Here is a 26960-nt window from a genome sequence, read left to right on the forward strand (position 1 = left end):
GGAGTGAGGGGCTGGTAACGGTTTTCCCCTTCCCCTGGCAGTTTGAATTGCCCGGGAAGAAGATGTACACCTCTGCACAAAACTGTTCACTCGCGACCTCGTGTGCTAATTGCCCCCCCCCCCCTCCCCCGAGGGGGAAAGCTAAGAATCAACCATGAAGCGGTGGGTCTGGACTTCACGTGTTGTCCAGACCCTGATAAGGATGGCACATTTTCTTGCCTGAAGGGAGCCAGGTGGGTTACTTTCTCACAATCAGCAACAGTTTCAAGATCAATATTCAGCTCAATGCTATATATATGTGTGTGTTAGCACAAGGACCCAGGTTCGATGCCAGCCTTGGGTGACTGTCTGTGTGGAGATTGCACATTCTCCCCGTGTCTGCCTGGGTTTGCTCCGTTTCCTCCCACAGTCACAAAGATGTGCAGATCAGAGATGAATTGGCCGTGCTAAATATCCCATAGTGTTCGTAGAGATGGTACAGCGTGGAAACAGACCCTTCGGTCCAACCAGATACCCCAACCTAATCCAGTCCCACCTGCCAGCACTTGGCCCATATCCCTCCTAGCCCCTTCCTATTCATACACCCATCCAGATGCCTTTTAAATGTTGCAGGGATGTGTAGGTTAGCTGCATTGGTCAGGAGTAAACGTCGAGTAATAAGGTCTGGCTGGGGTTACTGTTCATTGGGTCGGTGTGTATTTGTTTGGCTGAATGGCCTGTTTCCACACTGGAGGTTAGGTTGGGCTGAGTTGGTTGAATGGCTGGCTGGCAGTGCATCGTGATGCCAACAATGTGGGTTAATTTTCCATACCAGCTGAGGTTACTGTGAAGGACTTACCTTCTCGACTGCTCCTCCCTCCTGCTGGAGACATGGTGAACTTCAGGTTAAAGAGCAACAGGTGATCTGTTTTAATGAGAGATTAGCCCTGTGGTCCCCTGGGACTGTGGGGACTTTACAGTCTTAATTTCCAGATTGAATTCAAATTCCACCATTTGCCGTGGCAGGATCCAAACCCAGGTCCCCAGAATAACACCTGGGTTGATAGTCTGGTAATAATACCACGAGGCCATCAGTCTCCAGAAAGGGAAGGAGTATAAGTTATAAGTTTTGTGGTTACTTTGAGAAAATGGCAGGGGCTGTGGTGGGTGGTGTCAATGTGTACCAATGCTGCAGTGATCAAAGGGGTCGGTGGCTCAACCACAAAAAGGAAGGTTCCAGAACATTGCTAGTGGAGGGCAGCGGGACACAGTGTCAACCCCGGTTGTCGCAAGACGGCAGACGTCACGGACGAGTTGCAGTGGACGGTGCAAGACAGACAAACATGGCAGACCGTGACAGCAGACCTACTGGTAGGAGTAACTTATGAGCAGCAGCTCCCACAATTGTGCTGTTAACCAGAACTGGCTGTTTCAGGCCCCAGCCACCACCTCCAACCGGCTTTTACATTCTCCGTTGTAAACGGAGTTGGGGTGGTACCCCAAGTGTTGAAGTTCAAACCTTTACAGCACCTCTATTCGCACGAAGTGCCAATGAGATCCAGTGGCTGTGGAATGCTTTCTGTAATGGATGTCATGTTTCCTGGGTGTGAGGGTGCAGTTATTGTAACTTGTAAAGATTGTGAGAGATAATTGATCAGCAGCCAATTTGAAAATTTGGCATCTGATGACCAATATTTGTTGCTTTAGTTACTGTGTAGTTATACATATGTATCCAATATGTACTTGTGTGTGCATGTATTCTTTGTACAGTATAACTTCATGGTATGGAAATTGTGCCAATTAATAGTACTAATATTGCAAATACATATGTAAATTTCTTTATTTCTCTTCCTTCCTTTCCTGTTTTGTCCTTTTCTTGCTCTTTTGCACCTTCTTTCCTCCCCTCTCTATCCCTCCTCACCCAAAACCATATTTCTCTCTAATCTGCCTGCCTAACACCTTTCAAATCCCCCCTCTGGAAGTCAATGGAGCATTCATTCAAAAAAAGACAAAATGGCTTCCCAGCCCCACCCACTGCCCACCCACCTCGCCTTCACCGCGCCAAAGACTTTGCTTCAAGCCGGATCGAGGCAAAGTTCCATGGAGACCCCCGCCTCATCCGCCGCCAGGCCCGCCGCTTCGAGTACAACTTGGAAGGGGGAGGGGGGCAGCAGCTGGTCTGACGTTGACCTCCCTTGGGTTCCCGTTGGCGCGGGACCTGCTGAGGGCGGTGTCTAGACTGTGACAGCCCTTCTGGTAGATAATCCGGGCAGGGAAAAGAATTCTCAAATTGGCTGAACAGGTGTTTTGGGAGGGAAAAGGAGGGAGGGTATGTGGGAAAGGGAGGGCAAACAGGGTATTACACTGATCACTTAATTTTTTAAAAAAAATTTAAATATCTATATATTTATATATAAATTAATTTCTCACAACACTCAAGGTTGCCCACAACCTGGTAAGTGGGGTGACCTGGGGCTGGTGGTTTTGATTGAGTGGTGCATTGGTAGCCAGGCAAGGGAAAGAATGCTCCGTTTACGTACAGAAGGGGGCAGGGGAGATGGTGGCACCATGGGGGCCTGTTGACCGACTCAGGCGACTAGAGAACCTTGGCTGGAACAATATCTTGCACCGTCTATACCTCCGACATTTTGAGGGCAGCGGACCATAAGGTACGAGACCAAAAGGGAGAAATCTTTTAAGCTGCAGTATCCCTGGCTTTCGAAAGGTCTGTAGGTTGTGGAGATGTGTGAATAGTCCAATTTCTGGCAGCGGTCACCTAGGTTTCAGCAACTCCGCAGTTTGTTGGAGGTGCTCCGTAGAGTTTGCTGTCTCTCTATCAGAGGCAGAATAAGGACCCCTGAATATGAATTGCAGCGGAGGCCATCTCAAATAGGTGGTGCTATTTGTTTTGGGTGGGGGGGGGGGGTGCAGAAATGGCTAGAAATTGGACCTTGTTACACATCTCCAGCAGGCCAGCTATTTCAGAGCTGTCAGAAATCAAATCTACACAACATCTTCACGTTTAAAAATTCTCATGGACCTCTTGCAGTTTTGCCTTCTAACTCTTCCTCCCCCACCCCCCACCCCTCCCCCCACTCCATATTCCACCAACCACCAGGATGTAAAAGTTATTTCTTAAAAAATAGAAAGTACAGGGGCTGGAAACATCTGAATTTGAAGGTGGACTGAACGAATCTTCTTTGGAGAATCATTCAAGAGGCCAGATTTTGTGGGTGGGGAGATAGTGGAGCACAGGGAACCCTTATCTGAAGAGCTCTTAAGTACTGAGGTCACCATCTTACTTGGTACAGGCACTACTGCAAGGTCACTGATGCCCCTTGGACTGGTGCTCCATCAGAGAATCTTGAGCTAAGACATGGACTGCATTGAAGATCTTTTCACACGTGTCTGCAAAGTCGCTGTGAGGTGGTGTGGCTTTTTTTTTTGTCTGTCTCTGTGTGTATGAATGTCTGTGTGCATGTCCATTTGTCTTTCAATCAGTTATTTCCCCAGGTGACCCACCTCTTGCCACATTGCATATCATCCTCGCAGCTCGCCAACGTCCCCTGTCGTGTTGTCAAGTTTGAGCTTAATATACAAAGTGTTTCATTGTTTCCTTAGGTTAGTCCTGGTCTTGGGTTTAGCATGTTATTCACACCAGCGACAGAATAGTTCACTTGGGGACTTCTGGCTGAATATGGAGCTGCAACAAGATCTCTCTGGATGACCAAACAATGATTACAAACAAATGGCCTTACTACTTAGAATCCAAAAAAACAGCCTCTTGGGGTTACTGTCACCCAACAGGATACAGCTTCCTAGCTAAACATGTCACATTGCATCATTTCACATAGGAACAAAAGAAAACTTCAGCTGAAGCCTGACTTTCTGAACATAGAAGAAATTTCCAAATTCAACTTAGAGTAGGCTTTCAAGAATTAAATTTCCAACTTGGAAATATTTGACACAAAATCTTTTTCCAGACAGTTTTATTTGCAGAATATATATTTTAGTTGTTACTGTTCTTTATTGCGAGAGGAACATTTCTCAAACAGCGTTGAAATCGATCACCTAAACCAGATTAATTCAGAAATATTCCCCAGTATGGGCCAAGTTCAGTTTAGAAATTTGCTTTTGGTGTTTGAACTTAAATGAGAGGAAAGTATTGAGCGTAGTTGCAGAAAAAGAGAGCTTGCAATTTGGTCTGGCCAACTGCATGGTGACCACCTAAGTGGCAAGTCCCACGGGGGTTTGACTTGAATCTAAGATAATCAGGTCAGATTAGGTGGTTGGATAAAAGCCAGAAGGTATATATTTTGCCCACTTCAATCTATCAAATAGAACCTTCCCACCATGTTGACTGATGGAGTCACAGGTGTTTCCATCTTCCTGCACTGCCTTTGCTCTCAACTATAGAGATTCTGGAAAGGCAAGAGGTCTCAAAAGTTTGGGTTGAAAGGGTCAGGGTGCGGTGGGTATGATTTTACCTCAAAATAAACAGTTCACAACTCATGCCAATCCAGCGAGTGTTCACTTCTTTGCCTCCTGTTAGGTTGAAAGTTATCACAAAAAGTGTGTCTAAGATGTTGTGTTGAAGCTGGATTTCTGTCTGTATCGCATGTATGTCAGCTTTTAGTCTGTTGTCACTGGTTGTAGTTGCCTGGCTTGACTTTTTTTCCTTTCCTTTTGCCTCTTTTAAGAAAAAGTTAATGGTTTGTACTGTGTTGCGCTCTGTGAAACCTTTCTTGTATGACCTGTGACAAATTTGTAATTTACCATTCTATTTGCGGGTGTAGCATTTCCTTGGGCATCATCCAAGGTGAGAGTTATACCATGTTCACCTTGTATGTGTTTTATCTGTTCTCAGCCAGCTTACAAAGGAATCAAGTGTTATGGGCCAGCAGGCAGAATAATAAACTTGAGACTACAATCAAATCAACCATAATCTTGTTGAATGGTAAAGTAGGCTGAGCAGCAGAAAGGCCTACTTCTACTCCTGGTTTCCTGTAACAAGTGGAGATAAAGTATCTGTAATGTTTACCAAGAGTGGTGTCACAACTCTGACCTTCCTCAAAGATCAATCTCTCCCTCTCTTACCACCAACTTCCTAAATAGTTTCAGATGGAATTGAAGTCCAGCAGTCCAGTTGCACACCAGCAGCTGATGAGAGGGACAATATTCTATCCGTTAGGTTTTATAAAAGCTGTCTGCATGCCCTCCCTTCCATCCACTCCAGCCAAAATTATTTGTCTTTCAAAAACCCAGTTGCTACTGCTGCTACCCATCTCACTCACCCTTCCAACATTTCCTCCTAAAATGAAAGGAGTGGTGTTGGGAGGTACTTGACAGGAGTTATGGCTCCAATTCCTTTCCAGTTCAGAAAACATTCATCAGATTTGGCAATGGCGAACAATTCTGGTGCATCACTATGCCAATCAGAATTTGTATATTTGGAAGGATTCAAAGTCCATTTGCTTAATCCTAGTTAAGTAAGGTTGTCATGGGTTATGGTTATCCTCTTTAATGGTCTCTATTGGTTGATCACCCATACGACAATCTTGTTCATTGTGGAGGAGAGGATGCTGTGGTATATAGGTGACAGGTGAGTCTATAACTCAGTTTTAGCCAAGTGTATGACGTCTAATGGTTTTCATGGGTGGGTTAACCTTTGAGCCTGGTAGTGTAACTCCAAATTAAAACCATGTAATTTGTGACCGCCACTCTGGCTGAGAACCGATGAACTCCCATGGCAGTGTTGAACCATCAAGCTAAAAGTGTTGATCATCATTAGCAAATACTAGAAAGCTGTATTGTGTCTCAGTTAAATGCCAATTCCACTTTTGATTACGTGTTTTTTTTCTTTCCATTGCTGTTGGTTATTTGCAACGTTGAAGTCTACTGTGTCTTTAATGTCTGTGAAACAATAGAGCACTCCACCGTCATCTCCGTGTCAGTTCAATCACATGTCAGCATCATGCAAGCACTGAGCAACAATGGAATGCAGGCTGCTTTTCAGCCAGTTTGAGGGCAGCTGAGAATATCAAAGGGCAAAACCTAGATTTTTGAGTTTTACCTTCACTTTGGCTAAACAGCATAATCATTGCTGTTCAGTTAAATCTTAAAAGATCTGCTGCTGCCATTTCTGTTGAATATATTCATCAAGTATTGTCTCTCTTCTCTCTTTTTCCCCCCCACAGTTAAATCAATTGCAATATTTAGTTACCTTGCATTAAAATCTGAGGACATCCCTTAAGCAAGGGCTTTGCTGTCATAGTATCAGGTGTCATTGAATGTATGATGTGAATCATTGTCAAAAGTGCTGTCTGGAGGTCGTTTTAATTGTGCTCCTTTAATTTAGAAATATATTTATCACTGGACATCACTTACAAAATATGTTTAAAAGGCTGCTATTGCTTCCATTTTCTCATCTCTGGTATTCCTGTACTGGTTTTGGCTCATCAGTACTGTTGAATATACCTTGCAGGTTTCTGCAGTAAAACTAAACAAGTGCTTATTTGGTAGGCTGAAACGCACTGTGTAGCCTGGTTCTGCCAGTGCTTCTCAGCAGCAGGACTCCTCTATCATCAAGGTAGCAAAACAGCCCAGGGTTTGGAAGTCTTAAAATGGTCACTGGAGCTGAAGAATGTTTTTTCTGCAATTGGATTGATCTCTTATCCAGACACAGAAACTGTTATAGATATACTCTCACAGTTGTAAGTCTACATAGGTGTAGATACCTGCACAAGTATATGTAGTTACAGACACCTACACATATATATATGATAAACACAGCACACACAAAGGACTGAGAACAGGCTAATTTTATCACAAAACATTAATGTTTTGCTTATTGGACAATCAAAACCTAAGTAAAGTCCAACACACGATATGAACAAAATGATAGGAACAGCCTACTGAAACCTGTTCCACCATTCAGACCAGTCATCGCTAATTTTCAGCCTCAACACCACTTTGCTAACAGCTTTCTATATTCCATGATTGGCCTGAGAGACCAAATATCTGACTATCTCAGTTTTAAATGTATTAAATGATGAACCATCAACAAGATAATCGGATAGAAAATTCGAAGATTCATGACCCCCGAGGGGAAAAATATTGTCTTCATCCTATTATAAAGTCATTGGTCCCTTATCCTGTGACCCTCCAATCCCACCTCATCGTGGTCTAGACTGTCCAAGCAGTGGAATCATCCTGTTGAACTGCTTCATAAGATCTCCAGACAGGGTTTGAGACCACTGTAAGCACAATAAAGAGTCATCCCATCCATCACCATTTCCTACTTAAACCATTGAGACCATGTTAAAGCTTTAAACCAAGTAGCATTATAGGAGTGGAAGGGTTTGTACTTTGAACATTCATCTCAGGGACTTAACCCAGGAAGTGCAGGGGAAGTCAACTAGCCATCCAGTTCCCAAGCATCACCATTGAGCTGACTACAGGTGGAAACGTGACTTAAAGTTGATGTGTGACCCAAGATCCTTCAATTCAATTTTTAGTGCACTTTAGTCCTCAGCTTTGTACATTCAAAGAGCCAAACTGCTACAGGGAGACTAAGAGGTGAAAAATGGACTATAAGAACTTGAAATCATAAAGGAGTTTTATGTTTGCTTTCTTGTTTAAACATGCGTTACTCACCTGTAATGTTTGCATGACCTCCATTCTGTCATAAGTTGAAACCTTTCATTCTCTGTGCTGTTTCTTCTCATTTGTTTGTGGTCCAAGCTACGGTGCCTAAGAGATTCCAAATCTAGGGGTATCCTGCCAAGGATTGAAGGCACTTCAGAGCTAAATTTCAATCTGGTGTGGTGGACAGCAGTCACACAGTTTCAAGCAGAACATCTGTTTCCATCCTCCTCACCACCCAATATGACATTGGGCAAGGTGTAAAACCAACATTAGCCCTTTCATTCTCAGAGATAAAGGGGACATTCACGAGGTGTCATAATCTAAATTTACTCAGTCACAGGCAGGACACAGTTGTTGTCACGAGGGCACAGGATGCAATAGCAAAGAGACAAACCTGTAAAGCCAAGTTCTAGCTTGCACAGTTTTGACTGTCTTTCTGAGATGGCTAAGTGGAGGGGACAGGTTGGTGGTGCTGAGCGAAGTCTAAGTGGTTAAGAACATGGCTGGGAGGGTTCGGAGTAATTGTGAAAGTGGAGCATCCTCTAAGATCCATTCTTAGTGTGATCTTGGCAGAGGAGAGCAACCCATTTTGCTCTTCCCTCTTAATTGGGAGTCATGCTGCATAGTAAGTGGGGCATTCAGTGTAGTGAGAGCCACCCACTGATAACGAGCACACGGTTTTTCCAGATTTTGAAACACAGATGAGCATAAGTTTTTATGCCAGGTTCTAAGATATGGAAAAAAAATGGAGCTTTGTCCATGTTCTAGATTGTTGTGTCCCTCCATAAGGCAACCCATAACAGTGCAGAGACACCCAATGTCTTAATATTAAGTGCAAGATCTAGAGCTTTTATCAGGAACAGTGGAGACAGCGGTCTCACGATTAAGGCTACACCAATCAGTTGTGAAGCGCAAACTGCATGATGATTTAAGGAGTGGAGTATGCAGTTTGCACCTGTGTTCATTTCAAATTGTCTCACTCATGATGTTGCATTGTGTGCTGTGCTGGGGGAGGCGGGGGGTGGGGGGGGAGAGTGCTTTGTAATGGATAAAATACAGGAAAATTAAACATGCATCAAATTGGGCCCTGACTGGCACCATGACAATTTTAGGCATTAATTAATAACAATGGTCCCGAAGCCTAGGCCACAACAGAGGAGCATACTGCACTGGAATGTGAGTGCGGAGATGTTGTAGATTGCTGGTAGATTTGATTCTCGATGCTTTGAAATGTCCTCACACCTGGAATCATCCAAGTACAAGCCCATTTTCTCATTCTGTTCGGAGGCTATTGAAGTGTAACTATCCAATGAGGCCCATCTTTTTTCACGTTATTTTTCTATTTGAAGAATTACCACCCATTTATATCCTTTTGAAATGCAAAATGTCAACCATTGTCATGGTGACAGAGACCTGCTGACTCAGGCTGTATCCCTACGTGCAACAAAGAAGGTATCTTTATTTTTCTCTTATTTTGACTTTACCTTCTCCCCACTGCTCACTTCCACCTCCAGCTCAGCATAGCCAGTCACTTGGCCTCAAAACATTATTTCATAATTCTGGTTCGTTCAATGCAGCTTGCACATCAGCAAAACCCTGCCATTGTCAAATGGGATTCAGTCCGCCCTTTAAGCAATGGTTTTGTGATGTGATTGACAGGAAGCCCCTAGGGCCCATGGTCTCTGTGTTATATTGCCTTTGATTTGAAGATACCAACCTCTAATCTTCCATTGCACAAATTAGACAGTTAATATCTTTTTACTTTATGCAATTGGACAATTCATATAGCCTCATTAAGATTGTCACTATGTTGGCATATATTCATATTCTTTCATGCCCCACTGCCCACAGTTGTAAATTAGTTTAGCCCACAAATTATTTTGATGGCTTGGCTTGGCTGTTCCAGGATACTGAGGGGTTTGCCCTCCTTGGTTATGGATGCTGTGGCTTTAATGTGGATTTCTTCCCTTTTTATATATGTTTTGTTTTGTTTAGGAAAGGCAGCTCTCGACGATGGGGGCCACCAATTCCCGACTGATGAGTACCCTGACTCACATGAAAGATCGGTGCAGTGAAACCCAGCTGAACGGCGTGACATCATCGCACCCTCCCCCCCGCCTGCAGATCACCGAAAATGGCGAATTCCGTAACGCCAGTGGCCACTGACGCAAGGGGAAAGGAGGCGGTGGGGTGGGTGGGTGGGATGGAAGCCAGGTCAGATGCAAATCATCTTCCCTGCTCATCATGCTTTCCTTTCATCTCTCTCTCTCTTTCACCTCTCCCTGCCCTTACTTCTCCCCATAAAGTGCAAGCCTGTGGTGAGAATAGAACTGGCAAAAGTGGAGTGGAAACCAATTATAACTATTAACAATTATTTTATACCCTCTCATCATTCACGCACGAACACTCCCAAGTCCCCTGGCTGTGGATAATGCCCAGATCTTGATGCACTTAAAAGTGGTATATTTTTCATTGCACTTTTCTACCTGTGCCATGTTTAAATGGCCTATTGTATGAGAAAGAAAAAGGAAAACATTTCAGATATTATATATAATATATAAATAAATATAACAATGTACAGTGCACATACATCTCCATGGTTACCTGGAGATTAGGTTCGTCTGAAACCTTCATTGATAGGGCTGTTAATTTCTTTCCTGGCTAACATGTACTGTAGTGAACATCAGATAGCAAGAAGTCATTACAAATTTTGAAGTTTTGGTCCGGTTTACCGGAAAGGGAGTGTGTGCTGTCATTGCCATCTCCCCCGATCACGCTCTTCTTCCCCCACCCAAGGCATTTGTGTCAATTATTTTCATGCCTGTCAAGGTTTTGACAAGTAATCTGCCTTGTGAAATTCACATGTACCTCAAATTTCTGTCGTAATGGAACAAATCGGACCTCGCTTGATGGATTAAGATTACACAGTGGGATTCAATTATACTTGTGCATAACAGATTAATTTTAAATTCCTTTATTTTGCTTTTCTTAAAAAAACATTTATACGGTGCCTTTCATAACCACTTGACATCTCACAGCACTTTTCAGCTTTTGCAATGTCATCCTGCTGTAATGTACAAAGTACAACAACCAGTTTGTGTACAGCAAGCTCCCACTAGTCATGTGATAATGACCAACCAATCTGTTTTGCAGTTATTGTCTAATATTATGAAGATATTTGGATCTCTAACTTGTTGTGATTCAACATATTGCTGTGAGATCATTTATATGCCATGAAAGAGCATATATTATCTTGGTTTAATGTCACATTAAAGGCAACACTCCTGCTAGAACAAAACTCAGTATTGCACTGGGAGTGTCAGGCTGGATTGGGACTTGAACCCGCAACCTTCTAAATCAGAGGAGTGCTACTAACTAAGCTATGGCTAACATCAGCTTTTAGAACAGTTGATGGAGGAGTCTTGGCTGACAACTTTGTTCTAGTAAATATATTTTTCACACAATTTCATTGACAATCTAGCTTCTGTTTGGTTTGTTAACCTAACCATGTTTCCTCCCTGTGAACAGTAGATTCACAGATCTTACATTTTGAGATGTTCCTGAAAGTAAATGCTGACAGTCCAATTCCTGATTTTAAACTGGAAAACCTAACTCCTGCTGATAATATAAACTAAAAGCTGAAGTTTCACTGGTCTCAGACAGAGGAGTCCATTCATCTCCGCTGTGGCAATCCCAAATCCATCTGGATTCCCCAAGCCAATGTCTGTTCGTCTTAAACTAAGGAGTCCATTAGTACTCAAGCACAATAATCTCAACTTCTGCTATTAAACTAGAATTCTCGTTCAACCGTAGAATCAAAGGTTATCAGAAGTAAATGGAAATGCAGAATTTGAAACACAAACAAATCAACCACGATCTTATTGAATGCTGGAACAGATTCAAGGTGCCAAATAACCTGCTTCTGCTCCTAACTCATGGTTGTATGTGGTCCCAACTTATGCTAATCTCAAACAAGGAAATTTGAATTCCATCTGATTTCTAAACTACAAGGGCAATCCTGGTAGTCCCTCAAACTAGAACCAAATCACTGCTGGCTTCAAACTAAAGAATCCCATGTTTTTGCTAGTGTCACAATGGGATCCCAATTTCTGTTGGTCTCAGGGAAATTAAAGCTCTAAAGATTTGGATAACTAAAGGTCAAACTCCCACTGGTGTCAGTGTAGAATTGCAACTCCTGACAACTTATGCTGGTATCTGCAAATAAAAGTTCAATTTGTAAAAGCTGGTTTTAGATTTGAAGCACAAGTTTTCCCAAGTAGAATCTCCACCAAAAGCACCTGGAGATGAGAGTCTCAGATTTGAAGCCAGTTACACCTGGTATCAAAATAGAAGCCTTAATTGCTCATAGGTTCTCACACCCAAAGGATCTTAGCCCCGCACCACCATCACAATTTAGTCTCTTGGACTGGATGTCCATACTGCTGATGATGCCTTGCTCCCAAAGCACTATCTCATGCTGGTCAGCTTGCAAAGCCTTGACTCTTTTCACCTCTACGCAAAGGCCCAAAATCCATTTGTCTTTTAGATACAAAGCCCCGAATCTACTGGTCTGCCAGACTTTAAATATCAAAGCTGGCCAGCTAGTAAATTCCAGCAAATACGTACCAGTTACAGAACAATAAAGCAAAGATCCTGGGTGAGCCTTCAGAGTATGTAGAATTATAGCAGACAATACTAACCACAATTTCATTTTTCTGAATCCTTCAAAGTTTGTCAATGGTGTAGAAAATTTGAGGTTTGGGCGTAAGTGGTGCAAGGAATCGGGGTATGGTCAACATCAAGGGAGCAAGCAGTGCAGAAAATCGTGATGGGGATGATACTGATCATTAGTTTGAGGAAAGAAAGATTTGTATTTTCTGATGTTACTTTTCACGATTCAAAATGCATTTTTTTAATACAAAGTGCTTTATCCAATGAAGTAGCTGTTGTAGAAAAGGCAATAAGCAATTTGTATATAGCAAGCTCCAACAGAGAGCAGTGTAGGATAGCCTGTTCATTGATCCAAGTATAAATATTAGCCAGGAGAGGAGAATGAACATCTCTGCTTGTCTATAGGTTGTATTTGCATCAATCTGAAGGGATAAGGTGAGACCCCCAGTTTAATTTTTCATCTGAAGAGCAGCACCTTCTTAATCCCATGTGAATGTCAAGTGTTTTTTTAAACTCATATCCCTTGAGTGGAATATGTATTGTCAACATTCTGATTCTGAGAAAAGAATGTGACAGGGCAGCATGGTTGCTCAGTGGTTAGAACTGCTTCTTCACAACACCAGGGTCTTAGGTTCAATTCCAGCCTTGGGAGTCTGTATGGAGTTTGCACATTCTCCCCATGTCTGTGTGGGTTTCTTCTGCGTGCTCCGGTTTCCTCCCACAGTCCAAAGATGTGCTGATCAGGTGAATTAGCCATGTTAAATTGTCCACAGTGCTAGGTGCATTAGTCAGAGGAAAATGGGTCTGGGTGGGTTACTCTTCAGAGGGTGGTGGACTGGTTGGACCGAAGGGCCTGTTTCAACACTGTAGGTAATCTAAAGTGTTAAGCTCCTAATTAACATAACTGGTTTTATCTTCTGCCCTTCAATCGAATGATGATTGGTGGTACAGTCAAAAAATTTACAAGGTGTTTTTTTTCTCATGTTACTGGCTGACATCAGTCCTGGCCACTCAGTATTTTGAATTCTCCCATATTATAAAATGAGATGTTCATCCCTCTGCTTAATTTTCTTCAGCCTTCTTTTCAGTTTGCCATGTTATTTTCCTGTCTTCCTGGTAGCACTGAATCTTTGCTACAGAGAGAGATATGCCTCCCTCAGCCTCACCCAAGTGCCCATTCCTCATGATCAGGCCTTTGATGATCAAGTGGCAACGAAGTAATTGTGCACAGTAGCATCCCAATCAGATCCTGGTTGTACACTACCTGTAGTTGAGGGGACTGTTAAATACCAGGTCCCTTCCTTAGGCACTAAGGCTAATCTCAACCCTCTGATGTCTACTTAATTGAGCCAGTAGTGCACCCAAGTTAACCCAAAGGTTTGTCCACCAGCTACAAGGCATGAATCAGGATTTTGATGGAATGCTCATCACTTGCCTGGATGTATGCAGTTCCAACAGCAGTCAAGAAGCTTGATACCATTCAGGACCAAGGAGCATACCCGTTTGGCACACTCATCCACCACGTTGAAGGAGTACCTCAAATTCGTGTAGGCAGATCAAGGCGCAGCAGAAGTTTCATCCAATAGAAAACAAAATGACCTCCACCATAGAGTGGGGCTGGCTTTTTCACAGATTATTGGCTTTGCGTAGGCTAACCACAAAATTGCATTCCCAATTATTAACAATTATCAAATATGTCACCCTAATAATTTTGATTGGACATAATTATAGAAATAAGTAGGCCATTAGGATTTGGACAATTCAACCATCAATGGATCAGCTGTAAGCTCTGTAGTTCTGTGGTGGTGGAAAATTAAACAACTCAATGGAAGAGGAGAAACCTTCATAAAGATCCCTGTCCTCAGTGATGGTGGACCCTGACATATTTTGCCAAATTATTTGCAGCTATCTTCAGCCAGAAGTTCTGAGTGGATGAGCCATTTCAGCTTGCTTCAGAGAGGCTAGCTTCACAGATGTCAGTATTCAGCCAATTTGATTAATCAAATTTGTGACATCAACAAACAGCTGAAGGCCTGGATACTGCAAAGGCTAATGGCCCCGATAGTAACCCAGGTAAATATTAAGGAGTCTACTCCTAAATTTGCTGCACCCCTGGAAAACCTGTTCCAGGACAACTGTAATACTGGCAGCCACCTGATGTGGAAATTTGCCCCAGGGAGATCCTGTACATAATAAATAGGACAAATCCAACATGGCCAATTACCAGTTTTCTCCTGATATCAACAGTGCTATAAAGCAACGCTTGCTTAATAATAACCTGCTCACAGATGGTCGGTTTGGATTCCGCCAAGGTCACTCAGCTCCTGACCCCATTATAACCTCAGTTCAAACATGGAGAAAATAGCCAAATTCTAAGGATGAGGTGAGAGTGACTCACTACATTAAGGCTACATTTGACTAAGTGTGGTATCAAGAAGTCAAGTAAAACTGAAGTTGGTGGGAATCAGGAAAAACCGTTGGCTAGTGTCACACCTGGCACAAAGAAAGATGGTGTAGTTGTTGGACATCAGTCATTTCAGCTCCAGGATACGTCTACAGGAATTCTCCAGGTTCTAGTGTTCTAGGCCCAACTATCTACAGTTATCAATGACCTTCCTAATCCTAAGGTCAAAAATGGGCATTTTCACAGATGTTTGCACAAGGATCACTGTCATTTGTCTCTCATCAGTGAAATGGTACGTGTCCAAATACAGCGAGACTTGGACAATACCCAGGCTTGGACTGACAAATTGATCAGAATATTTTCACCATGTAAGTTCCAGGCAATGATTATCACCAACAAGAAAGAGTCTAACCATTGTCTCTTGGCATCCAATAGCATTACCATCATGGTTCTGTCACTTATCAATATGGTGGTCACCAGATACCGATTGGGTGAACCACATGGATGTTTTGACTTGAGCAGGTCCTAGGCAATGAGTAACTCACCTCCTAACTCCCAAAGCCTGCCAACCATCTACAAAGCACAAGATGGGAGTGTGATGAAATGTTCCCAACTTTCTGGATGGGTGCATCTCCAACAACATGCAAGAAGCTTGACACCTTGCAAGACACAGTAACCCATTTGATTGACACTATATCCACAAACATTTACCCTCTCCACAACTGATGAGCAGTGTGTACCATCCACAAAATGGACTTTAATATAATCTTTAAACCTCCTTAGATAGCACCTTCCAAACCTGTGACCACCACCATCTAGAAGGATAAGAGCAGTAGATACATGGGAACGCAACCGCCGAATTCCTCTAAGCCACTGTCCATCCTGGTTGGGAATTCATCACATTCCTTCTTTGATATTGTGTAAAAAAACAGCATTCCCTCACAGTCACTAGTTAGAAGTCCTGGAACTCCCTCTGTAACAGCATTTTAGGTGTACACCACATGCAATTCAAGAAGGGCAGCTTACCACTACATTCTCAAGGGCAATTAGGGATGGGCTACAAATGTTGGCCCATTTCTTTTTATAAAATCAAATGTTTTTTCCACCATTTAGTTTAATGTCAAATGATCAATGTATTGTTTCAGTTTATTCACTTGATTCCATAGCCCTTAGTAGTACATTCAATTGACTCTGCATCTTTGGGTGGGAGGGGAGGGGTAGCGAGTTCCAGATTTCTTTCCAGAACGCTTTGTGACAACACCCCAAATTGCTACCTCTAATTTTAATTTTCTGCCCCTTAATCTTAGAGTCTTCATTACTTCCTCAGTGTCCACCACATGCGAGAACACATATGCCTATAGACAATGGCATTAACAATGGCCCTTCCAAACTTGCAAAACAAAGAAATTATGTTGTTGGATTTCTAAACTAAGTGAAACTCATGAACATTGGTGGCACGGAAAAGGTTGAGTTTTGTTCACAGATTTAAGATGCACTGTTAAACACAAGGACCTTCTGGAGTTAATACTAGCCCGAATGATGAAAGCATAACTCTAAAACCATTAAAGTAATAGGGAAGTAGAGGAGATTTTCTTCAGTTAATTTTACCACTAATATGCATAGTCAAATAACATAGTTTTATTTTTCAATGCATTTTGCTCCAAATCAGACACTAGGTTGACAAAGAATTACACAACAGCTTTGTGAATCTCAAATCCAATATTTATTTAAAATTTAGCTGCAGTGCAGCTTTTAATTTCTGTGCTCGATCCCCATAAGTTTTTAGGCATTACCATGCATATTTTGTTTTTCCCAGAGAAAGACCAATGTGGTACCTTGCAGGCTGGTATGTAATGAACATCCATGCAGCCCAATTACTTTTCAAATACAGGCACTATTGTAATGTTGGGTAATGTGGCAGCCAATTTGTGCATAGTAAAATCTCATAAACATCAACCATCAAATGATCTACATGTAACATTAACTGAGGATATTAACTATACCACGCAGTAACATGGAAGAACTTCCTCTGTAATAAACTACCATTATATTTCACCATTACTGGCAGAGACCTTTATGTAATGTCACATGCAAAAGACAGTGCCTTTGACAGTACACTGAACCTTCAATACAGCACTGCTTATATTTCTGCTCTAATTTCTGAGATGAGGTCTTGAGGTTTCCAAGATGACAGTGCTATCACTGAGCACATCTGCAGCTCAGTACATAGCATGCTTACAGCTCAGTACATAGCATGCTTACCTCTGAAGTCACAGAGTCTTGAGTTCAGTCCCACTCCAGGCTTGAGCATGTCAAAAACCTCGGCTGAACGAGTGTAGTATTGAGGATAAGAATGTATTGTAAGTCAGTGATTATTTCCCTTGCTCTGGGCTAAAAGCTCTGGACTCAGGTCCCACCTCAGGGCTTGGTGGTCATGGATGGGAGAACTTTGTGGTCAGCCAGAACCTGTGGTAGCTGCAGAGCACTAGGCTCCCCACCAAAAAGCTCAATGCACAGATTCTTGCCATAAACAAATATCCTCAGATGATGGTATACACAGACAGCAATGAGGAATGCCGGACTGTCTTTCAGAGCACATGTTCAACTCAGGCTCCATGTGTCTGCCCAGGTGGATATAAAAGATTCCATGGCAATATCTTGAAGTTTAACAAGAAAACTATTCCCATTGTCCTGGTCAATACCTTTCTCTCAATTATTGCAAAAGCAGATAATCAGTTCTTAGTCATGTTGTTACCTGCAATCATAATATAAAAAGTGTTGAATCGATTTTTTTTTGATGTTGCAACCCAATGGAAGAATAGATCAGTATCATGTCCAATGTAGAATCAAGCCACAAAAAAAAACTCAAGAATTGACCTGGTGATCTTTCCAGTGTACAGGAGAGGACCGAGCACAGAGACTGCTCTGCTGGAAAAACGTAGCATCAATGTTTGTGAATTCAAAAACAGGATTATGATATCAGTGGTGTCCACTGTCTCTACAGTGCTGTCTGCCTGAAACCCAAAAGGTGGAAAGTATTACGCTCAAATCCTGGTGAACAACAAACCTTTAATTGTTTTTATTCTTCAATGTGATGTGGACATCACTGGCTAGGCCAGTATTTGTTGTCCATTCCTAATTACCCTTGAGAAGATGATGCCTAAGAAGATGGTGATTGTTTAGGTGGTGTAGTAAAACGTTCCAAGGCTTTTTGTAGCAGCTGAATTAACTGAATATTGGGAACAAAGCAATGAAGGAGTTTTCAATAGAGGTGACTGAAAATTTAGACAAACAGATAAGGTTTAAAGAATGGTTTGAGGAGTTCTAGAACCAAATAGAAACAACATGATGGCATTCAGAGATCATAGAAGGTTGTTGGACTGGAGGAGGTGACAGAGTTAGGAAAAGGCAGGAGATCAGTGCACACAGGAGTGATGAATCAAATTTGGTTCATGTCAGGATATAGGCTGCAAAGTTCTGGATAAGCCTAAGGTTGCACATGATCTCAGATGATGTTCATCTGAAGTGGATTATTGGCAAGTGTTAACTAGAAAGAAGGGAGCATCAAGGATATTCATGACATTCACACCCCCTTTCTCCGCCTCTCCCCATCCAGTGATGCCAGTTGTATAAGGGAATGTATAAGAAAGAACTTGCATTTCTATTACACCTGTCACAATGGTGAGATGTCCCAAATTGCATTATAGTTAAATAAATACCTTTGAAATGTGCCTTTTTTGAAAAACAGCAGCCATTTAGTGTTCAACATGATCCTACAAAAAGCAATGTAGTAACTGAAACTGTTGTAAGAACCTGAAAATTGGATCAGCAGTAGGCCGGTTGGCCCCTTAAGTCTGTTCTACCATTCAATAAAATAGTTGGATCTTCTATGAATATTCCACCTTCATGCCCGATCCCCATATCCCTTCACTTCATTAGAGTCCAAAGCCTATTGATTATGAACATAATGCCTGGAAGTCTCCAACCAATCTGAAAAGATCCACAACCCTCTGAGTGAATAAATTTCTCCTCATCTCAATCCTAATTAACCAACAGCTTATTTTCAGATTTCAATCCATAGTTCTGGACTCTCTAGTCTCAACATCTGCTCTGTCAAGCCCTATAAGAACTTTATACATTTCACTACAATCCATGCTTATTCTTCTGAACTCCAGACAATATAGTTCCACCCTTCATAGGACCCAGAAATCAATCTAGTGAACCTTTGTTGCACCCCCTCTAAGGCAAGTATATCCTTCCTTAGGTAAGAAGACCAAAGCTGTTCACAGTAAGGCTGCCGGCCGACCTATCAGAACCTTAGGAGAAACCGGTAAAATATTGTCAGGAGATTACCGACCAGAGGACACAGATTTAAGGTAATTAGCAAAATAACCAGAAGGAAGCTGAGGAGATTTTGTTTTTCCCGCAGAGAGTTGTTATGATCTGGAATGCATTACTTCAAAGATTGGTGAAAGCAGGTTCAAGAGTACCTTTCAAGCATGACTGACTATATTCTTGAAACAATATAAATTCACAGGGCTACGAGTAAAGGGTAAGGAATTGGGACTGATTGGTCATCACTTTCAAAGAGGCGCGTGATCTGAATAACTTTCTTGCTGTACAATTCAATGACTGTGAACCATTCCTTGTCAAGCAGGTTGTTGTGACTGCACATTATTCTATTTAGTCTTGCAGTGAAATATAGTCCACATAACCCAATTTTATATGGTAACCAGGCTTGTGGCTTTAATGCAAGTGATTTGCGGGTTGAAAGAGTTCTGTTCTTCTGAAAACTCAAGGAATGTGATCCCTCAAAGTGCTAGCATATATACCATTAAGTTCCAGGATTGTATGAAATCAAATCAGAATGTGACTTACTCAAATTAGTCAATAATGGTAAGTGAAAACAACCATAATCTGTTGTCATATTAGACAGAGCCAACTCATGGTGAGTTGTAACATGAGTATCACCATGCCTCAGGACAGCTTGAGAAGGTAGGCCCTTCATGACGACCTTGGCTGAGACAGGACTTGTACCCATACTGTTTTGTGTATGCAAAGCAGCCATCCAATTAACTGAGATGACCAATCCCCAGGTTGTAATGATAACCGCTTCATTATACGCAGCATTAATACCTTCATATAAAGAATCAGGAGTGAATCAGAAGCTCACATACTAATAATGCAGCATCATTTTATTTATGATGAAAAGTCATTTAATCCCTCAAAATGGCAATTTTGTAAGTTTGTTTTCTATACCTGCTTTGAAATATAGCAACATTACAGAACGTATGGAGGCAATTCAGCCTGTTGCATCTGTGACAGCCAAATAAAATTCAGTGTAATCTCAGATTCCCGCTCTTGGTCCATAGCCTGTATTTCATGGCACTTGGGGTGGCACAGTGGCTCAGTGGCTAGCACTTCTGCCTCACAGCACCATGGTGCCAGGTTCAATTCCAGCCCGGGTAACTGTCTGCGTGGAATTTGCACATTCTCCCTGGATCTGCTCCGGTTTCCTCCCACAGTCCAAAGATGTGTAGGTCAGGTGAATTGGCTATGTTATGACACATAGTGTTAGGTGCATTAGTCAGAGGGAAATGGGTCCGGTTGGGCTGAAGGGCCTGTTTCCACTCTGTAGAGAATCTAATCTTGAGTGCATAAACAACTAATTTCGAAATGCAATAATGAATTCTGCTGTGACACTCTTTTCCTCAACTTCTCTGTTATCCTTCTGCCGATTATTTTCAAGCTATGCTTTGGTTTTTGACCCCTCTGCTGTTAGAATTAGGGCTTCCTATCCATTTCCACCCAAATCCCACCATTTACTACATCTCACTTCGGTCTCCTTTCAGATTTTTTTCTGCACTATAATCAATCATATTGCCCTTAGCTAACTAAAATCTCTCAATATCAATTTCAAAGTTGATTCCCCCAAGAGATTTGGAGGAAGGAGTTCCAGATTTTCACCGCACCTCATTGATGAACTGTTTCCTGACGTCATCCTTGAATGGCTTGATTCTGATTATAAGGTGTTTATTTTCTGAACTCCCCTACCAGAGACAATAGTTCCTCTCTAACTAGCTCAAGAATTCACTGGAATCATAGAATCCTTATAGTGTGGAAAGAGGCCATTTGGCCCATCAAGACTGCTCCCCCCCACCGAAGAGACTCCTACCCAGACATACCCTGGGACACTCCTCAACCCCTACCCTCTCCCCATAACCTCACCTTTCCAATGGTCAATCAACCTGACCTGCACATTTCTGGATACTATGGAGCCATCTAGCACAACCAATCTATCTAGGCAGCACATCGTTGAACTGTGGGAGGAATCCAGAGCACTTGGCGGAAACCCAATCAGACACAGGAAGAATATGAAAACTCCACACACAGCGTCATCTATAGCTAAATGATTGGTTTTCTTAAAAACTTCAATTAGGTCTATTACAATCTTCTGTACTCAAACAACCCTACTGATGCAACCAGTTCTCATTGTTTAATCATCTAAGTACAGTATTACTCTGGTGAATCTATCTTACTTTGCATTGATGTCAATAGAGATTAATATTGAGGTAGATGAACTGGCATTCCATCCAACTTCATGGGATTCTAGTCCAGTGACTTAGGTTAACATTAACCTCACCTCAATAACCATCCATGAGAAGAGATAAGAAGTATTGTGAACACAGAGTGAATCATCAACAAAACTGTTGATTAATTTGTTATGCAGAAGAATTATGTTATACATTTACCAGGAATTGTTCATAAATACTTCAGTGATATAGCTTGAGTGCATTGTTGTTAATAGGATTGATAAAGAATATTAACCAGAGGTATTTAATGTTTGCTAGTGTTGGACATAATATTAAAGGTAAAGGAGTCACATGATAAATGGCATTATCATATCAAAACCTTGATTACTATTTCCCTGGATTAGAGCTTATCAAACATGTGCAATTCAAGGCAAACGCTCATTTTCAAGTGGAGTGCTAGCACTGCAAGGCATCATTTCACTATATTTCTTACCTCTTCTCATTGATGACTACTGAGATTGTGGCTGAATTGCATGGGATTGAACAGAATTCCACTTCTAGCCTGACAAATTTCTCCTAATAAGGACATGGAGTTAAAATTGCCCTCTGTGTCTGCTGTGCATTTTTTTCTTGATTCTGATATAGGATGTGGATGTCATCAGCAAGACTGCCATTTATTCACATCTCTAGGCTAGTTTGCTTAACATCTGTTATTGGGAAAATGTTAGAGTATTATAAAGGATGTATAGCAGAACATTTTGAAGATACATGTTATGATTGAGCATGGCTCGATAAAGGGGAAATCATGCCTGCCAAAATACGTGAATTCTTTGAGCAGATAACAAGCAGGGATAGATAATAGGGAAGCAGTGAATATAATATATTTGGATTTCCTAACATTGGATTTGATAAGTTATCACACATTAGGCTGGTTAATAAAATAAAAGCCAATGTGTTGGATGTAATATATTGGCACTGATAAATGAATGGATAACTAATAGAAGACAAGAAAGCATTTTCAGGATGGCAACATACAACTAGTGGAGAGCAGCACGGATCAGTACTGAGGCTACAATTACTTACAATATATATTAGTGACTTGGATGAGGAAAGTATAAATAGCAAAGTCTGTGGATGACACAAAAATAGATAAGTTGTGAGGATAATGCAGAGTCTATAGAGGGAAATAGACAGGTTAGGTGAGTGGGCAAAATCTGGGCAGGCAGAATATAACATAGGAAATGAGAGTTATGAATGTTGGCAGGAAGAATAGAGGAGCTGAATATTATTTAAGTGGAGAAAGATTGCAGAAAGCTACAGCACAGATGGATTTGGGAGTACTTGTGTGTAAAGCTATCATACAAGTTCAGCAGGGAATAGGGGAAGCAAATGGGATGTTGGCCATTATCTCAAAGGGAATGGAGCATAAAAATAAGGAAGTCTTGCACTAAATTACACAAGGCATGAGTTAGACCACACCTGGGATCATGTGAACAGCTTTGGTCACCTTATCTAAAGAAAGATTTACTGGCATAATTGACAGTCCAGGGAAGGTTTGATCAGGTTGATTTGGGTATGAAGAAACTGTCTTACAAGGAGTGATTCATTAAGTTGGGGCTGCATTCATTGTTTAAAAGAATGAGGTGATTTGATTGAAAATATAAGATTCTTAGGGTACTTTACAGGGTATATGCGGAAAGTTTGTTTCCCTTTCTGTGAGAATCTAGGACCAGAGGGCATAATCTCTGAGTGTGGGGGGTCACCCATTTAAGACAGAGGAGAAATTTGTTCTCTTAGAACGTAATGAATCTATAGAATTTTGATTTGATGAGTATATTCAAGGCTATAAAAGACAGATTTTTAATCAGTAAGGGAATCAAGGATTATTGGGGGAAAGTCAGGAAAATGGATTCAGGATTATTAGGTGAGCCAGGATTTCATTGAATGGCAGAGCAGACTCGATGGGCTGAATGAGTTACTTGTCCAAAGTCTTATGGTCGCGTGGTCTAATGATACATCCTGAGCTTTCCTCTAAACATCTTCCTGGATCCACTGCTCCCCGATACTGTAGCATACTCTACCAGTTAGTTAGTTCTAAACAAATGCTAGCTTTATCTGGTAAACTTTTCCAAGCCATATCCAATGTTATACTTAAATCAGTATAAAGGACAGTGTGCATAATGGAGACCACTATGGGAAAATGTATTACATATAGAACAGTGCAACCTGTTACGTGTAGATTTGTTCATCCTAATCCTTAAGAAGCGTTATCCTTTTTATTCAATCCCTGACTTCCCTTAGCCTCTCCATCACATTTAAGGCACATGTCAGAAGTATTGTTGAATACTAACCCAGTTACTGGATGGGTGCAACTCAAGAAGGTCAATTCCATCCAGGACAAGATGATTCATTTCATCAGCAATCCACTTGCCATTTTAAAAAGCACTCCATCCACCGCCAATGTAGCGTGTTTGCATTGTGTACTACTGACAAAATACTTCTGAAACCTGTGAAGGTTTCTTCAACAGACCTTCTAAATTTGCAGCCTCCATCATCTGGATCAATAAGGACAGCAGAGACATGAGAATACCACAAATTTTAAATTCCACTCTAGGTCACACATTCTCTGATTTATCAGCAATGAATTATCATTAATTTTTGGCATATTGTTGCAAAATGATCATTAATTTACTGTAATATGATTGTGAACCAATGCTCTATATATTATCCTAGCAAAAAACTATCTGTTCTATTATAAGGTCACCTTCTAATTTTTTCCCTTTCTATTCAAATCAACAACATCCTCATGAAATCTTATGTATTTCTTTCAGGTGCATTCACCCTGAACTCATTAACTTCCTGAGTTAACACACCCTCAGCCTGCAGAAACACACTGTTCGATTTTGCCATTCCTTTATTGTTATCATTTCAAAATTCTGGAACTTCCTGCCTAACAACACAGCAGAAGCACTTCCATGGTGTGGACTGCAGCTGCTGAGAAAGGCAACCAATCTCCAATTTAGGGATACACATGAAATGCAGACTTTGCTAGTAAAATGAACATTCCAAAGATGATTCCATTTTAGAACTAAACTACCTTATTGGTCTTGCATCTAATATTTCAAAATTTTGTTACACTCTGGTCAGATTAGTTATTACCAGTCAAACTTTCAACATTGCTGTTCTGGTTGCAATTTTGCCTATAATTGCCCTTGTGGAATGCTTCTACTGAACTCATCAGTAGCAATTCATTCATTATCATCCTACATATCTCTAAAAGTCTTTGTGGCAGCATATACTGTAATGTACATAATGAATTATCATTAAGTAGTTGGCAGATTGTTGTAAGATGATCATTAATTTACCATAATATGACTTTGCACCAACATTGTGGTCATATTCTCTTACCAAAACATTATTTACCCTATTACAGATCACCTTCTAATTGTTTTCTTTTCTATTCACATCATTATCATCATCATCATCATCACAACCACAATCATGATCATGATGGAATCTTGTGCATTTCTGTCGGATTAATTACCCTTGATTCATCAATTTCCTGAGTTAGCACATTCTCAGTCTACAGAAACCTACTGTTCTATCATTGTGACTGATTCAGAATGTCTAAGCTAGAAACTTCCTCAGAAAAAATAAAAATAGTGTGCTTCCAAACCTTGCAAGACAATAGAGGGGATCCTAACTAGCTGGTCATTCATTAGTTAAATAGGAACAAAGGCAAAACGTCTTCATGCAGGGAGTGGTAAACATTTGGAACTCTCTATCACAAAAGATACTTGAGGTAAATAAAATATGTGCATTGAAGAGGAAGGAGGTTATGCTGTTAGAGGAAGGTGAAGAGGGATGTGAGAAAGTTCCTGTAGATGATGGCATTATAGTTGGGCTGAATGGTCTATTCATGTGGTACATTCAGTTTAAATTACTCTTTGTCCTAATGTTAAAAATGACTCAACACCAGATTATAGTCCAACTTAGTCCCGGTTGTCCACCTGATGAGGAAACAGCGCTTCGAAAGCTAGTGCCTCCAAATAAACCTGTTGTACTATAAATTGGTGTTGTGTGAGTTTTATCTTTGTCCACCCCAATCCAACACCGGCTCCTCCAAATCATATTTTTCCTTATGTTTCTCTCAAATATACCCAGCAGATACTGTCTTCTACAATTTCACCATAGGCCCTTTGTAAAATGATATGTTTCATTCACTTTCTCCAGCCCCTCCAAGTTACCTCTGTTTTCTTCTTTTCTAGTAAATATGCCTTTGAATTTCTAAATAGTTCTTAAAATTATAAGGACACAAGATTTATACATAGGATTTGCACATTTGATCTTTTGAGTTTGCTGCTCCGTTTGGTAGGTTCATGGTTGATCTGATTAGGGGCATCAACTCTATTTTCCTCTTTGTTGTCTCACCCCCATAAATCTTGATTAGCCAATTTAAAAATTGCTTCCATACCTAACGCATATGTCTAATAGCTCACTCCTGTCTGAACAGGATACTAGAAAATGGTACACAGCTCTCATCTCCAGCTTCTAAATTGTTCCTTTTCTCTCTACCAAATTAGAATTAGAATTCCTACAGTGTGGAAACAGGCCCTTCAACCCAGCAAGTCCACACCAACCCTCTGCAGAGTAACCCAACCAGACCCTTTCCCGTATTACTGTACATTTCCCCCTGACTAATGCACCTAACCTACACATCCCTGAACACTATTGTTAAATTACTGTTACCGTTTCTCAGTTCTAAAATAAACATTTATTTTGGGGATGTAGGGTGTTGCTAATATGACAGTTATTTATTCCCATTCCCTATTTTCTGAATGGAATAACCGATACTGAGGGCATTCATGTGGTCCTGGGTATGAACAGGTAAAACCTCTCAGGTTCCTTCTCTTTGAGCCATTTGGGTTTCGATGACATATGACAGTTTCATGGTCTCCTAAACTGACATCAGCCTTTTATTTCCACACTTTTAAAAAAATTGAAGTGTTGGAATTTTAAGTCACGTTCATCCTGGACTATTCATTTAGGTGGAGAAAGCGAGGTCTGCAGATGCTGGAGATCAGAGCTGAAAATGTGTTGCTGGAAAAGCGCAGCAGATCAGACAGCATCCAAGGAACAGGAGATTCGACGTTTCAGGCATAAGTCAAACGTCGAATCTCCTGTTCCTTGGATGCTGCCTGACCTGCTGTGCTTTTCCAGCAACACACTTTCAGCGCTATTCATTTAGGTGTCCATCTTACTTCCCTATTACTTTGACCACTACAATCCCATACCCCTTTTTAAACGCACTTTCTGCTCTTGTCATTTTTAAAATCAAACCTTTCCTAAATCATCACGGATAAATTTAAGGCAGTAAACTCTGGTAATTGAATAAATGGTTTTATTTTGTTACTTTCTGCTCAGTACCACCTTTTCACATCCATGACATGGACCCTTAATAAATTGTTGGAGATTAGTGGGGTTTTTACAATATAGATAATACCACACTTGTTATGCACAATAGTGAATTTTGTATTTAGTAGATGATATAACACTGTTTGTGTTATAATGAAAGGAGATCTTGTGGTATTATGATAGTATCCTTGCCTCTGAGTCAGAACTTCCAGATTCAACTCCCTCCAGAACCAGTGTCTGAGAAAAATACACCATAGTGCAGTCAAACAGGTTAAGTAACAATTATATAAATCCTTCCAATACAGGCCAAT

General features: G+C 41.1%; 1 protein-coding gene across 5 annotated transcripts in view; it reads left to right on the plus strand.

Annotated features, from left to right (window-relative positions):
* Positions 1 to 26960, plus strand: part of LOC132832846 (ras/Rap GTPase-activating protein SynGAP-like) — a 617922-nt gene that overhangs the window by 553268 nt on the left and 37694 nt on the right. For 2 of the 5 annotated variants that reach the window (XM_060851032.1, XM_060851029.1), the window contains one exon: positions 9622 to 9804. The exons of 1 other annotated variant lie outside the window; for it this stretch is intronic. In XM_060851032.1, the coding sequence (XP_060707015.1) occupies positions 9622 to 9792 (171 nt within the window). In that variant the 3' untranslated portion in view covers positions 9793 to 9804. Of the gene's footprint in view, positions 1 to 1961; positions 2279 to 9621; positions 9805 to 26960 lie in introns of those variants that run through there. 2 more of the 5 variants (XM_060851027.1, XM_060851028.1) reach the window with 1 other exon arrangement.

Source organism: Hemiscyllium ocellatum, chromosome 35 (genome assembly GCF_020745735.1).
Source record: "Hemiscyllium ocellatum isolate sHemOce1 chromosome 35, sHemOce1.pat.X.cur, whole genome shotgun sequence".
Taxonomy (NCBI): domain Eukaryota; kingdom Metazoa; phylum Chordata; class Chondrichthyes; order Orectolobiformes; family Hemiscylliidae; genus Hemiscyllium; species Hemiscyllium ocellatum.